General features: G+C 34.5%; 2 protein-coding genes across 2 annotated transcripts; both read left to right on the top strand.

Annotated features, from left to right (window-relative positions):
* Positions 1-5326: 5326 nt before the first annotated feature.
* LOC145588580 (uncharacterized) lies at positions 5327-5761 on the top strand. Its single transcript, XM_081645210.1, has one exon. It carries the CDS (start codon positions 5327-5329, stop codon positions 5759-5761), a length of 435 nt encoding a protein of 144 aa, XP_081501336.1.
* Positions 5762-9835: 4074 nt separating this feature from the next.
* LOC145587510 (alpha-L-fucosidase 1-like) lies at positions 9836-14187 on the top strand. The gene is made up of 3 exons (XM_081644246.1): positions 9836-10473; positions 12141-12377; positions 12969-14187. The coding sequence occupies exons 1-3, from the start codon at positions 9902-9904 to the stop codon at positions 13762-13764; spliced, it is 1605 nt and encodes a 534-aa protein (XP_081500372.1). The 5' UTR covers positions 9836-9901; the 3' UTR covers positions 13765-14187.
* Positions 14188-14410: the final 223 nt, after the last annotated feature.

The raw sequence follows: 14410 nt of genomic DNA, 5'->3' as shown, positions 1-14410 counted from the left end.
GGGAGATCATTTAGGAGTTTTTAAATAATTTTCAGATTTTTATAAAACTTTAAACTTGCAGTAATTTCACGTAAAAGAGTGTATTTTAAGGTTTTTGTGAAGAAAATTTAAAGAACTATATAAATGCCTTCAATTTTAACTAAAGGGAAGGTTTTAAAGTGTCGTTTAATTGGATTTTGAAGGTTTTAAAGTAAGTTAGTATTGCTGTAAATTTGATTGTTTGGGTATTAATTGAGATTTTGTTGTTTGGTTTAGGAGAGGACCTCATAGAAGGTGTTTTTAGTTGGAAAAGCGGTTTTCCAATTTGTTTATTCAAGGTACGTACGAGTTACGAAACCTTGCCTTTAGATGCATGTTTAGGGATGTATCGAGAACCTGGTATCATGTATAGAGAAGACTGGGCTTAATTGTTTGGTTATACATTGTGATTTTCGTATATTGTGTATAAGTATATGACTACGATTGTGGGTTATGTATAAGTGATTTTCTTATCAATTGGATATGTTATGATTAGTTAAAGGTTATGAATTCTTGGTTGTTAATAAGTGGAATTAATTTTGATAATGGTTCCATGAGGTTAATTTTTAATACTCTTTCATGAATTAATTATGATTTGAGTAGAGGGAGTTTATTAAAGTCTTATAAGACGAGGTTAAGGTTTTGGGGTGCTTTATGCACTCAAGGTGTTTATACACCGAGGTAGTTAAAGGAATAAATAATAAATGTTGCTTGTCACTAATAAATCAAGAATTGAAATTGGAAACTTGTTTTGCTTGATTGAATTGATATTGGATTTGGTTGTATTGTGTTTGCATATGAGTCATCACCAAGTCTAAACTTGTAAATCACGTAAAGTGCAAGATGGATGAGCAATAAAACTCTAGATTTGAGCACATCTGGAGTAATGACAATCAGGGGTTTGGGTACACGGGGTATTAGCCGTGCACTTTTCTCGAGGCTATCTGATCTACGATTCTCTTATTTCAAATACTTTTCAAAACTAGGAGTTAGATGAGATCTCATACTAACTACGGTCACGAAGTCGCGCCCGTGGTCGTTGGATGTTTTATTGATGTTTCCGAAAGGAGGCATGGGGTTTTCTTTTATTGATGTTCCAAATAGAGCATGGGTTGGACAACCTTGTCTATTGCTTAATCCAATGAATAAAAATGATGAGTTAACTAATTTTAACTAGTGGAGTCTTAGTAAATTGGTAGGTTGAGTCATGTGTTGAGTCTACAAATTAATGATGTGTGTTGATTGATTATTAGTAGCATGCTAGGGATTTCTTATTATGTTTCGCAGCTTGTATGTACTCAGCTTTGCTGATTGCGTGCTTTGTGTGTCTTTCTTTGGTCATGGCCTTCGCCTTTCAATGACCCTGTGACGATCCAATTTTTACACTTGTAATATTGGGGAGCAGATTAATCACAGGTTCTTACACATTCAGCATTCACATCAAGGTTGTGGGATTTCGAGTGGAGAGTTGATTATTGTTCGCTGTTTATTTCTTTTCATAAGTTTGAATTTATTTAAACTCCGGTTTTATTTATTTACAACTTTTGTTGGGTTTTGAATAAGGGCCTTAATGGTCTCAACTTGTAACACTTAATTTGGTTTTATTCGTTTGTTTTGAAACTTATTTTTAAATGAGTTAGTTTTTCCGCTGCTAAATTCTGATTTAGCCTTAACGTTTGAACACATGGCGGTAACACGTTAGTAATTCTCTTGGATTTTGTTCAGGGTATTTACAGGTTTAAAGAGAGAATTATTGGGGTGTTACAGAAAAAGAGGTGGTTTAGTCTTTTAGAAGAGATAAGTAATGGATCAAAAGTGTGATGAAAAAAGTGAGAAAGAGAAACTACTACTCGGTACTACGAAGTATATAGAGAGGGTAAGAGCATGCCCAACGGTTAACCAATTGGGTTGGTTATTGGAAGAGAGAAACTGAAAAAATAATAAAAAAAGAAAAAAGAGATAAAGTTGGGGGAATTTTATAATAACCTGGTTATTCTCATAACCGGTTATTTGGCTTTGTTATCACTAGTGGAAAAATAGCTATCCGTAACGGGCAAAAAAGGCCTATTCGTAATGGGCAGCGGGTGTTACGTTATGCCACCGTTACAGATAGCCAGTGTTATTTGCAAGTGGATGGGTTTTTATGACAACCCATGATGACGTGGCACAAGAGGATTGTGGCACCTATTTCTTTAATCAATGGCTGAGATTTGCTCTGATTTTTATTATCGTTGTAATTTTGTAACGGCCATAATTTTAAAAATACAATTCTAAAAAAAAAAACAAACACCAACAACTCTATTTTATTTTTCTCTATAAAATGAGCCCAATATTGAGGTATTTTGAAACAATTTTTTTTAGTGAATATTACTCTCTTTATTATCAAATTGTGTAAGAGATGAATATTCCAAAATCTAATAGGAAAAAAAAAAAAACCCCCACAAAATCTCAAAACTCATCACAACCCCAAAATAATCCAAATCTTCAACCTTACTATTCTAACATTCCAATTGATCTCAACTCAGATTTAGATACAAATTTTCAACAATTTTCGAATTATGGTTCACAAAATCTCAATTTCTCAAATCCAAGTACTTTCACTTCTTTTCCTTTTCAACTACTATAAAATCCTAATTATTCATATTCTCAAAATGTTATCCCATCTTTAGAGAATATTCAAATCTCGCAAGGTGATCCAACATTTCTTATGTCCCAATTTCCTATGTCACAAGGTGATGATAGTGTATTTTCGAGTTTTAATTGCTCATACACATCGAATGCATCAAATGACGACAATGACCCAGAAGTTAAATAAGTTGAAAGAGGTCATGAAGAAGACAATCAAGATGAAAAAACAAAGTTTTGGTCAAAAGCTAAAGAAGTGGTTCTTGTGAAGGCTTGGCTTGAGGTTAGTCAAAATAAAAAAAAACTAACACTAACAAAAAGGGGGATTTTTTTTGAGGAAAATTGAGGAAATGTATAATAATGTTAGATTATACAAACAAAGGTGTTTCGAAGAAGGTACCGACGAGGTAACACGAGAAGATTTGTTGAAAATGAGGGGTTCGGAGCAACTTAGAAACCGTTGGAGAAGGATCAATGCTTCATGTTCTAAATTTTGTGGTTCACATGCTCATGCTGAATCAAGAAGGGGAAGTGGTCACAATCATGTTCACAAAACAAAGACATCATTGATGTCTAAAACCTTTCAAGACAAGCATATTTGGGACATTTTGATACAACATGATGCGTGGAAACCAAGTGAAGATATTGTTCACAAATGCAAGCAAAAAACATCTACTCAAGGAAGTGACTCAAAGAGATCACGTATCAATGAAGCTGGCAACTACTCATCTTCATCAAACCCAGAAACACCAACCACAAAAATAAAGGAAAGAGCAAGATGGCAAATAAGCCACTTGGAGCATGGCAACAATGGTTGGACACGGCCAGAACATGAACCTTATAAGGCAATCAGAAAATCAAGTGGAACTTACAAGGTTGCAACTAGAAAGGGAGAAAGAAACAAGGAAGCAAAGAAATATTAATATGGAGTTATTTAAACACCTCGATTCAAAGTCAAACCTATCTTCGGAAGATCAAGAACTAAGGAACAATTTATTGAAGAAGTTGTTCCCCTCAGACTGATGTACTAGGTGTATGGTTAATCATAGTTTAAATGTTGCTTAATTTCAAATAATTTGTTTTTTAGTTTTCTGTTTTATGTACAAAGGTTCGATTTTTATTTTGGCAATTTTTAATGTGTTGTTGATTTAGGATATGAATGAATGTTATATTGTAATGTTATTATTAATAAAAAAAACAAGTTTATTACATATCTAGTATTAAAATCGTATTATACGCTTTATATGTACATATAATTATTATTGATCTGACTAAACCCATTAATTCACTTTGATATTTCACAGCAAAAGATGTACATTGATTTATATTACACTGAAAAAGAATTGATGTACCCAACACTGAAAAGCAAATATTAGATACTAGACACCGATGTACTTAACACTGAAAAGGTAATAGTGATAAACACTATACACTGATGTACTTAACATTGAAAAGGTAATAGTAACATTACATTGTTTTTACGTACATAACAATGCTAAGGTGATATTGACAATACAAATGCATGCATCTACATTACTGAACAATTATTAATTTTTTTCTGAATCAGTGCATGCATGCAAGACTTCAAATTCATCATATAAGACAATAAAGATGATTACATACCCAACACATTTGTTCTATAAAATGGATGAGATACATTTCACTTGATTAACCATCCATCTTTTCTTCTAAAAAACATCTACCTTCCATTCTCATATCAACTTGGTTTTAATAACATGTCATCCGACGAAAGCTCCTACTCTTCTAATTCGTCATCCAATTCAGAAAATAGCCAAACACAACGATACGAAAGACGAAGGCAAGCCAATCGTCTTGTTAACCGAATGATGGATGAAGTTTTTATGTCCAATCCAATTGAAGTATATCAAATGTTAAATCAAGTTCCAAGGGCACCAAGGATCCCCGTTCCAAGGGATCGTAAGGATGGACACAATCGTTTATGAAATGATTACTTTGCTGACCATCCTGTGTTTCCCCCACAGTAATTTCATCGGAGATTTCGCATGAACAAACATATATTTCTCCGAATAAAGCAAACTTTAGAAGAACGTCATCCCTTCTTTCAACAAAGACAAGATGCTACAGGAAGATTTGGTGCCTCCGGATTGCTAAAATGCATAGCTGCTACGAGGCTAATAGCTTATGGTACCTCTGCTGATTCTGTGGATGACTACATTCGAATTAGTGCATCTCTTGCAAGAGATTCACTACAACATTTTGTGGAAGGAATTGTCTCTTACTTTAGTGATGAATACCTTAGAAAGCCCAATGAATAAGATCTGGTAAGACTACTAAGAATTGGTGAACGTCGAGGATTTCCAGGCATGCTAGGTTCTATTGATTGCATGCATTGGTGGTGGAAAAATTATCCACTTCGATTTAAAAGGTTTGTTTTCTGGAAGACCAGGTAAGCCCACATTAATCTTAAAAGCTGTAGCATCATATGATCTTTGGATCTGGCATGGTTTTTTTGGGACATCAGGTAGTCGTAATGATATTAACGCTCTTGATAGATCCCCTTTGTTTAACGATGTTTTTGAAGGCCGTGCACCTTCTATTAACTATGTTGTGAATGACCATCAATACAATATGGGGTATTATCTCACTGATGGCATATATCCTAAATGGGCAGCATTCATTCCTACAATATCACTACCACAAAATGAAAAAAGGTCCTTTTGCCAAATTACAAGAAGCTAGACGAAAGGATGTTGAGCGTGCTTTTGGAGTATTACAAGCTCGTTTTACAATAATATGGAATCCTGCGCTAGATCGTGACGCATCAATGTTAGGAGAAATAATGATGGCATGTATCATTATGCACAATATGATCTTTGAGGACGAAAGAGATACGTATAAAATGTATTACAATCCAAATGAATATGATCAAGCTACAAATGCGTCTTCAAGTAATAGAAACACTGAAGAGCCTTTTCAGTTCGAAAATAGTAACAACCGAATTGCAAGTTTGGAAATTTATATGTCTAATAGAGCTCGTGTTCGTGATGAAGCTATGGATAAAGCCTTGAAGAAAGACTTAGTTGAACATACGTGGCTCAAATTTGGTGTTAATAGTAGGCAAAATAATTTGTGTTAATAGTTGTATAATCGTAACATTAAATTATTGTATTTGTACTCAAGCACGGTTCGTTTTTATCTTTTAAAGATTGTTGTCATTTGATATAATATGTATTATTTTTATTATTATCGAATTTGTAAAGTTGCAATTATTGTGTATTTCTTAATTAACGATTAATTACTTACTAATTAAATAATATAATGCATTAATTTTAAACATAAGTTATTTTATTTAATTAATGTATGCTAATAATAATTATTAGTTTTAATTGATTATTACCAAGTGCATTAGTTATATATAGGGCTGGCAAAAACTGACCCGACCCGAAAACCCGACCCGAAAAAAGCGGGTTAGGGTTGAGGTTTTCGACCCGAAAACTTAAATGGGTCGACACGAACCCGAACCCGAAATTAAATGGGTTAGGTTAAGGTTGAAAATCTCAACCCGAAAACGACCCACTTAACCCGAAATAAATTTCAGGTCAAAATCAGGTCGGGTCAACCCGAACCGACCTGATAACCCGAACTAATTTAAGTCAGAAAAAGAAAAAAACGTAAAAAGCTTATTAAGCCCAGCCCAAATTCACAAAGAGGCTTCCATATATAAATTCAAAACCCTAAATGAACTCATTTCCCCTCATTGATCTTCAGCCGTTTTTCCCCTCACTTCTCTCTCTTTAATTGTCTCTCTCCTCAAAAACTCATTGTTGAATTCGACAGAGGTAGTTCCGTTAAGCCCAACTTTACCATTTCATTTCATTCACGGCTTGAATCCTTCACTCCTCCACGAATTCCTCTCCTTCATCAAAGGTATCTTGCTTCTTAATTTATTTTCTGTTTTTTTTTCGTGTTTTTATATGCTAGTTTTGTTTATTTTCTAATTCTTCTGTTGTTAATTTTATATTTACTTGCTTCCGTTTATTTTAGTTTTTTACATGCTAATTTTCGAGTGTTATTACTAATTTCTGATGTTAAATGTTGTTGATTATGTTATTATACGGTTGTTTTTGCTAATTTTTTATTGTTAATGCTAATTTTTATTGTTAAATGTTGTCTATGTTATGGTGATTCTTGCTAATATTTGTTGTTTACTTTTGTTTATCATGAGCATGCATATTTTAATTTAGATCTTACTAGTTAGATCTAGATAATATAGTTTGATTTAGAATTGCATGTTTTAATTATGTTAGTGTTGTTTTTCTTTATAGGTTTGGCAGCAAGAAGTAGCCCACCCATGTTCAATTGGAAATGTTGTGGGATCAATTTTGAAGCTTGAGGTGGTGAACAAGGATGACAACCATGACAAATTGACAGTCCCAACATCGCCCGATCTTAATCCAAATGAAAATCTTATTGCATCTTCTATTATTTTTTGAGAATTGTAATTTGTGTTGTTAAAACTTTATCTTTGGTTTGTAATTAGTGAATTACAATTTTTATTGGTTTATTATCGTTAAGTAGGATTGTTACTTTGTTAGACTAAGCTATTTAATTTTGGTTTGAATTAAAATGCTTAACCTCTGAACAACTTGTATTTGAAATGAAAAAATTCAGGTCAATTTTGGGTTAACCCGAACCTGAATATATCAGGTTTGGGTCGGGTTAATTTCAGGTCAAAGAAACCTGATTTTAACCCAAATAAAAAATCAGGTCAAATAAGGTCAATTTCGGGGTTGACCCGAACCTGAAAATATCAGGTTCAGGTTGGGGTTTTCAACCCGAAAAGTTAAATGGATCAGGTTCGGGTTGGGGGGGTAGCTGACCCGAAATTAGGTGACCCGAACACGAACCCGACCCGACCTGATCCATTTGCCAGCCCTAGTTATATATGATAGGATTTAAGAGAGATATTGTGTGGTGGGGTTGGGTAAAAGTAGGAGAGAGAAAATGTATAACCAAAAAGTTATGGTTAACTATTGGGAGACATTGGTTATTAAATGGGTATAAGAGTGGTTATAGGTGAGGTGGAAGATGTAAAAATTAATAAAATAAGCAATAACCACAATGGTTGTGGGCAACCATACAACCATTGTGTTTGCTCTAATAGTTATCCGAGGGTGATCGTGGATACCGATAACTACTAGCCACTATGAGGGTAGTAATTCCAATCATCCCTCCCTCTTCTTCGTACCAATAATACCTTCTTTCCTTTACCAGGACCTTGTCTCCTTAATCACCTCCTCTTGGCTCTACTCACATATAATTTAGGTACTTTATCATAATATTTTTTGGCACAAAGTATTACATAAGATAGCCTGGAACTTTTAACAATGTAGGTAAGCAAGCCTTTTTCTATATAAAGGGTCTTAGACAGCAATTTGAAGGGTAGAGTTTCCTTAAGAATCTTAAAAAGCATTCAGAGTGAGTGTAAAATTGCACTAAGAGATAGATAGGTTTTTCATCTTTCTCTAAGCAAAGTATACTCTATAATCCTCCATGTTTGTCTAATCTTTAGAGTTATAATCCTCTATTTATATAAAAGTTTCTTTCAAGAGAGAACATTATCCTCTTAAACCTTATATCGCAAATGAATTTTTTTTTTTGTCTAAAATTTTATCATAAAATACAATATACGTTAGTAGCTTGTTTGATTAGGAAATATGGTATAAGGTAAGAAACAATCAAATATGTGTTGTGCCTAATAAGCGAATTGGGAAGTTAGGGTTGGGATTGACTACCTAGTACCTTGATAAATATGGAAACTCTTTATTGTTACTAAACATGGTAGGCTTTACATTTGAAAAGTCAATTTATTTATAATATCTATACTAATCTACTTAGTATTAAAAAGCGTTCCTAAGAAAATTTATGTGTCATGTAGACCTATTTGTTACGCCATATCATCCGCTCAACTTCTCAAGATTTGATATACAACCTCTAAGGGCCTGTTCTTATACGTTTATTTTCAGTTCAGTTTAGTTCAGTTCAGTTCAGTTCAGCTCAGTTCAGTTCAGTTCAGCTCAGTTCAGCTCCTAATTTCCTTCTCTTATTAAATATTCAGTTCAATCCAGTTCAGTTGAGTTCAGTTTATGAGAACAGGTCTTGTTCTAAAATATATTTTATGTTATCTTATGAATTAATTTTTTACACATATATAACATATTTAATTAAAAGAAAATATGTGATGACTCGAGTTAACGTTCGGCCTCAAATACTAGTTAGTCATTAAGAGATAACCAAGTTAACTAGGAAAAAGAGCTAAAGAAGAATAAGTTTAAAAACCAACCTATGTTACGTATTAGCAATTTAGCATATACGAAGATTACGAACTACAAGTACTTCTCTATTCCAAATTAATAGAAATGTTTCCTTTGATCAATTTGCTAATGCATAAATGCAATCGAAATAATCACAAATTTTATTTTTTATATCTATTTGTATAAATGTTTGTCAAACTAAATTTTATGATAACATGAAAACTCAAAACGTGTCGTCTAATTTAGAATGGAATATTAAAAAAAAATCAATAAACTATTTTTACCAACAAAACTTCTAAAACTTTTATTTTACCACCAAATAAAAAATTAAAAATTGTTTTTTACCACATGCCATCAAAATTATAACCGGTAAACATAACATAATTTTTTAAATTCTTCGATTTTCGTACCAAATACATGATTTTTAAGGGTTTTAGGGGGCATTTTAGTCCTTTGAAATCAATTTGTGGTCATAATTGATAAAAAATGATTGAAAATGTCTTGTTTTGAGTGTTTAAAAGTACCTTGATTTGCATGAAACATGCAAAATGAGGCATTTTTCGTTTTTTTTTTTCAATTCTGACCTCAAGTCGGACCCAAAAGACTAAAATGTTCCTCTAAACCTATAAAAAAACATGTTTTGCGCATGAAATATAAAGATTTTTTTTAAACCGTTAGATTTAACGGTTTTCTCGACGGTAGATGATAAAAAACAATTTTTAGATTTTTTTTTTTTTGGGTAAAATGAAAGTTTCAAAGGTAAAAAAATACTTTTTTGTGATTTTTTTTTGGTAAAAGTAAAAAAAAATCCTAAGTTTTTTGTCTTTTTACTTTTCTTAGCAACTTTAAAAAAACAAATTTTTTAAAAAAATACACAGTAGTCAAACACACAAAAACTTCAAAGTCTCCGTTGATTTACTGGTTCAATTCTCCCTCATCAGTCATCATTCTGGGTTTCCGCCATGAATAAACCCAATAAAAAGCTCAAAACTCTGTTCAAATTCCAACCCATTTCACCATTAACACTCTTCTTCATTTTCTCTCTCCCTTCTTCTTTCTCTCTCCTCCACCTTCCTCCTCCACCATTACCCCTCCTCCCCATCCCCACCTCTCAGCAGCTTTCATGGCAGCTCTCAGAAATGGCAATCTTCCTCCACTTTGGCACCAACACTTTCACCGACTCCGAATGGGGCGACGGTAAATCCGACCCATCTATCTTCTTCCCCTCCAATTTCGACGCTAAACAGTGGGTTTCCGTCGCTAAATCTGCCGGGTTTAAGAGGGTGATTTTGACTGCGAAACACCATGATGGGTTCTGCCTTTGGCCGTCTGATTACACTGATTATTCTGTGAAATCGAGTAATTGGCGAGGTGGGAATGGCGATGTTGTGGGTGATTTGGTTGTTGCTGCGAAAGAGAGTGGGATTCAATTGGGGTTGTATCTCTCTCCTTGGGATCGCCATGAAAGTTGTTATGGGAATACTTTGGAGTATAATGAGTTTTATTTGGGACAAATGACTGAATTGCTAACTAGGTAATCAACTATACAATTTCTTGTTTTTGCAATTTATTGGAATTATATATTACAGTTATGATTAACTTAGATATACGGCTAATCAGAACCTATATTAAAGAAACACATTATAGAGGATGCATGTTATTTTTTTCTTCAGTTTTGTTGTTGTTGTTGCTGCTGCTGTTGTTGTCGTTGTTTTCTTCAGTTTTGTTGTTGTTGTTGTTTTCTTCAGTTTTGTTGTTGTTGTTGTTTTCTTCAGTTTTGTTGTTGTTTTCTTCAGTTTTGTTGTTGTTGTTGTTGCTGCTGCTGCTGCTGCTGCTGTTTTCTTCAGTTTTATTGTTGTTGTGGTCGTGGTCATGATCGTGGTCGTGGTCATGGTCGTGGTCGTGGTCGTGATCGTGGTCGTGATCATGGTCGTGATCGTGGTCATGGTCGTGATCGTGATCGTGATCGTGGTTGTTGTTGTGGTGGTCGCTGTGGTTGTGATGGTTGTTGTTGTTGTTGTTGTGGCTATTGTTGTTGTTGTGGCTGTTGTTGTGATTGTTGTTGTTGTTATTGTTGTGGTGTTGGTGGTGGTAGTGGTAGTGGAAGTGGTAGTGGTTTGCCATTGTTCTTGGTGCCAGGTGGTGGTGGTGGTGTTGCCGTGTTGGTGCCATTGTTCTTGGTGCAGAAGTATATACTAGGCTTATTTTGTATCTTCTTTGTCATGGCTTAAATAGTGCAATCAAACTGCACCTTGCTTTATCATGTTTGGTTAAAACTTAAAGCAATATTTGCAACTGGCAAAAATAATGAACTGTATCTTCTCTTCAAAGATAATCTAATAGAATATGCAATTTTCGAGTTGTAGCAATCTGTAATGAATTTTCAATCTCCCTTGATATCGAAGCTAACGAACATATAGTGTAATGGGTAAGGTAATATTAATCTTTTGTGTTGCTGTGGTAATATGCTGCCTATGGAGTTTAATCCTTTTCTTTACTAGTGTGTTGATTGAACAATTGTCCATCTATCAATCTGCATTGTGCTTAGAAGTTTTATTATGCTCAATTGTCCGATCAACACTATATTCATAAGTCATAAAAGAAACTTCATAGTAATTTGTTCATTGGCTTGAGACTTTTAATCCTTGGTTCCTATTGGAAATATACATTGTTTCATATATCTTTCCCATTGTGCCCAGCTGCATGAATTAGGATGTAACACTACCTTTGAAATTAAAACCTCTGGTGTGACGGCTGATTAGCTAGCACTAAACACTCTGAAACTTTTTAGATAAAAGCATGTTTTTACCCCTTTCTGGATCATAACTCATAAGTAATTTCTGGTGTTGTTAAATGAAGCTAACGATCATAACTCCTAAGTAATTTCTGGTGTTGTTAAATGAAGCTAACGATCATAACTCCTAAGTAATTTCTGGTGTTGTTAAATGAAGCTAACGATCATAACTCCTAAGTAATTTCTGGTGTTGTTAAAAGAAGCTAACGATCATAACTCCTAAGTAATTTCTGGTGTTGTTAAATGAAGCTAACGATCATAACTCCTAAGTAATTTCTGGTGTTGTTAAATGAAGCTAACGATCATAACTCCTAAGTAATTTCTGGTGTTGTTAAAAGAAGCTAACGATCATAACTCCTAAGTAATTTCTGGTGTTGTTAAATGAAACTAACTTCTAGATGAAACAGATATGGGGAGATCAAGGAGGTATGGTTGGATGGTGCCAAGGGAGAGGGGGAGAAGGATATGGAATATTTCTTTGACATCTGGTTTGATTTAATTCATCAACTGCAACCTAAAGCCGTAATCTTTTCTGATGCTGGACCTGATGTTCGGTGGGTTGGAGATGAAGCTGGTGTTGCTGGATCAACTTGCTGGTCTTCTTTCAATAGGAGCGCTGCGAAAATTGGTGGAACTGATCCCCAGTAAGTTAACTTAGACCCTGTTCTTATCACCTCAGAATGAGTAAAGTAAAGTTAAATTTAGTTCTGACTACTTTGATTCAGGGTTTACACAGTCTACACCTACTGCACACATTTTCATATTCCTAGGAGAATTACTTTGTATTTCACTGTCTGAAAATGAGAGAAAGCAACAATAGAATTCACCATGTACATATATACATTACAGATTTACAGAGATACATAAACACGCGTCTATTGATAAACGCTCGTGTGTCGTCTTATGGAAGAGGGAGGGGTTAATTCCAGCTGTTGACCTGGTTTTTGGTTATCTAAAAAAGTCTGAAGAGTGAAAACCATTGATATCATATAAGATTCAAACTTCAACTACATCTTATATAGATTTTTTTGCTTCTCTGCTACAGAAAAATAGTTGCTTAGATGAGACCAATCATTGACTAAATGCAGTCCTTTTGTGACTATGTAGGATATAATTTTAAAGTGCAATAGTATAAAAAGCTAAATCGCATTCTTCCGTGGGAAAGGCGTTGCATTTTTGACATTATTCACTACAGCTCAAGCTAACCTACCCATTATACTTATTGAACCTAAAAGGTATTCACAGGAAGGAGACCCACGGGGGCATGATTGGGTACCTGCTGAATGTGATGTCTCCATCAGACCTGGTTGGTTTTGGCATGCATCTGAATCACCAAAATCTGCACTGTCTCTACTTGACATCTACTACAAATCAGTTGGCAGAAATTGTCTTTTACTGCTAAATGTTCCCCCAAACTCCTCTGGTCTTATATCTGATGAAGATATACAAGTACTTCAAGAATTTGCTGAGCTTCGGAGCTCTATTTTTTCCAGTAACCTGGCTAGGCATGCCATTGTGTTTGCCAGTAGTACACGAGGAGATAGTGATTCTCGCTTTGGTGCCTCCCATGTTTTTGAAGAGAATATTTATACATATTGGGCTCCAGAAAAGAACCAAGCTCATTGGATATTGTATTTAGACTTGAAGGATATAGTCGCTTTCAATGTCTTGCAACTTCAAGAACCAATTCAACTAGGGCAAAGGATCACATATTTTCACGTTGATATTATGAAAGACAAGGGGCAATGGAAGAGAATTTTGGATGGGACTACCATTGGATACAAAAGACTTTTACAATTTCCGAGAGTGGAATCTCAGTACTTGAGGTTGGTGATTGAGAGAGCTCGTGGAGACCCTCTTATTTCCTTTGTTGGGGTTCATATGGATCCTTATTTAACCCTAACAAGCGTATCTGATACAAGTCATACAACCAAAAGGCTGCCATCAAATGGAAACGATTTATTGAGCAAGTTTAAAGATACTCTCTATTCTATACCATACAGAAAGATGTCTCTCAGATCTCAAATTTAGGTAAGCCTTACTATGGGAGCATATCATACTGTGGGAATCCGGTGGGATGCATTCCACCTTTTTTTCCTCTGCTTTATTACGGTCCTTGAATGTACTTTACCATCAATCTCGGAGTATAAAGTTCAATGATACAAGATCGAAAGTTTAAATCAAGCTTTGCCTCATTTATTCTTCTGAGTGGCAAAAGAAAGTGTATTAATCTCGATGTGTTTATCCTAAACATCCATAGTGCATATGTTTGTACCATTTGTATATCAATGATTCAATACTCTGTATCACCTGTGGAAAGTGGAATACTCTCACTCAAGCGAGTATTGTTGTATGTTTGAAATGATTACAGAAATGAACAGTTTGCTCGATGTACACTGTTGGAATTTGTGATTCAGAGATTTTATTATTAATGCAAATGCTGTGTTTTTACTACATTATGTAACTAGTTCTGAAATTCTTACTATTACAATTGCCATGTTCTGCTGTTTTTCTGCAATTCCATGTCATTCAGTTAAAAGGTTGAGAATACTCATATTGCGCGGCATGATACATAAATTTGTTGTCAAGGGAATCCTTTAAGAATGATGTTCATGAGGTGGCGCACAGCCTTGTGAAGTATGGTTCTCACATGACTCACCCTCTGAAATTCCATTAC

The sequence above is a fragment of the Chenopodium album genome, chromosome 17 (assembly GCF_948465745.1).
Source record: "Chenopodium album chromosome 17, dcCheAlbu1.1, whole genome shotgun sequence".
NCBI classification, from domain to species: domain Eukaryota; kingdom Viridiplantae; phylum Streptophyta; class Magnoliopsida; order Caryophyllales; family Amaranthaceae; genus Chenopodium; species Chenopodium album.
The sequence above is the reverse complement of the archived record's forward strand: the minus strand, read 5'-3'. Positions and strand labels throughout refer to the sequence as shown.

What these genes read in the sequence shown, in the direction of transcription:
- LOC145588580 (XM_081645210.1), top strand. Translation starts at nt 5,327, where the DNA reads ATGAAAAAAGGTCCTTTTGCCAAATTACAAGAAGCTAGACGAAAGGAT.
- LOC145587510 (XM_081644246.1), top strand. Translation starts at nt 9,902, where the DNA reads ATGAATAAACCCAATAAAAAGCTCAAAACTCTGTTCAAATTCCAACCC. An exon ending in ATGACTGAATTGCTAACTAG is followed by an intron (nt 10,474 to 12,140) that starts GTAATCAACTAT and finishes TAGATGAAACAG; the next exon opens with ATATGGGGAGATCAAGGAGG. An exon ending in ATTGGTGGAACTGATCCCCA is followed by an intron (nt 12,378 to 12,968) that starts GTAAGTTAACTT and finishes TGAACCTAAAAG; the next exon opens with GTATTCACAGGAAGGAGACC.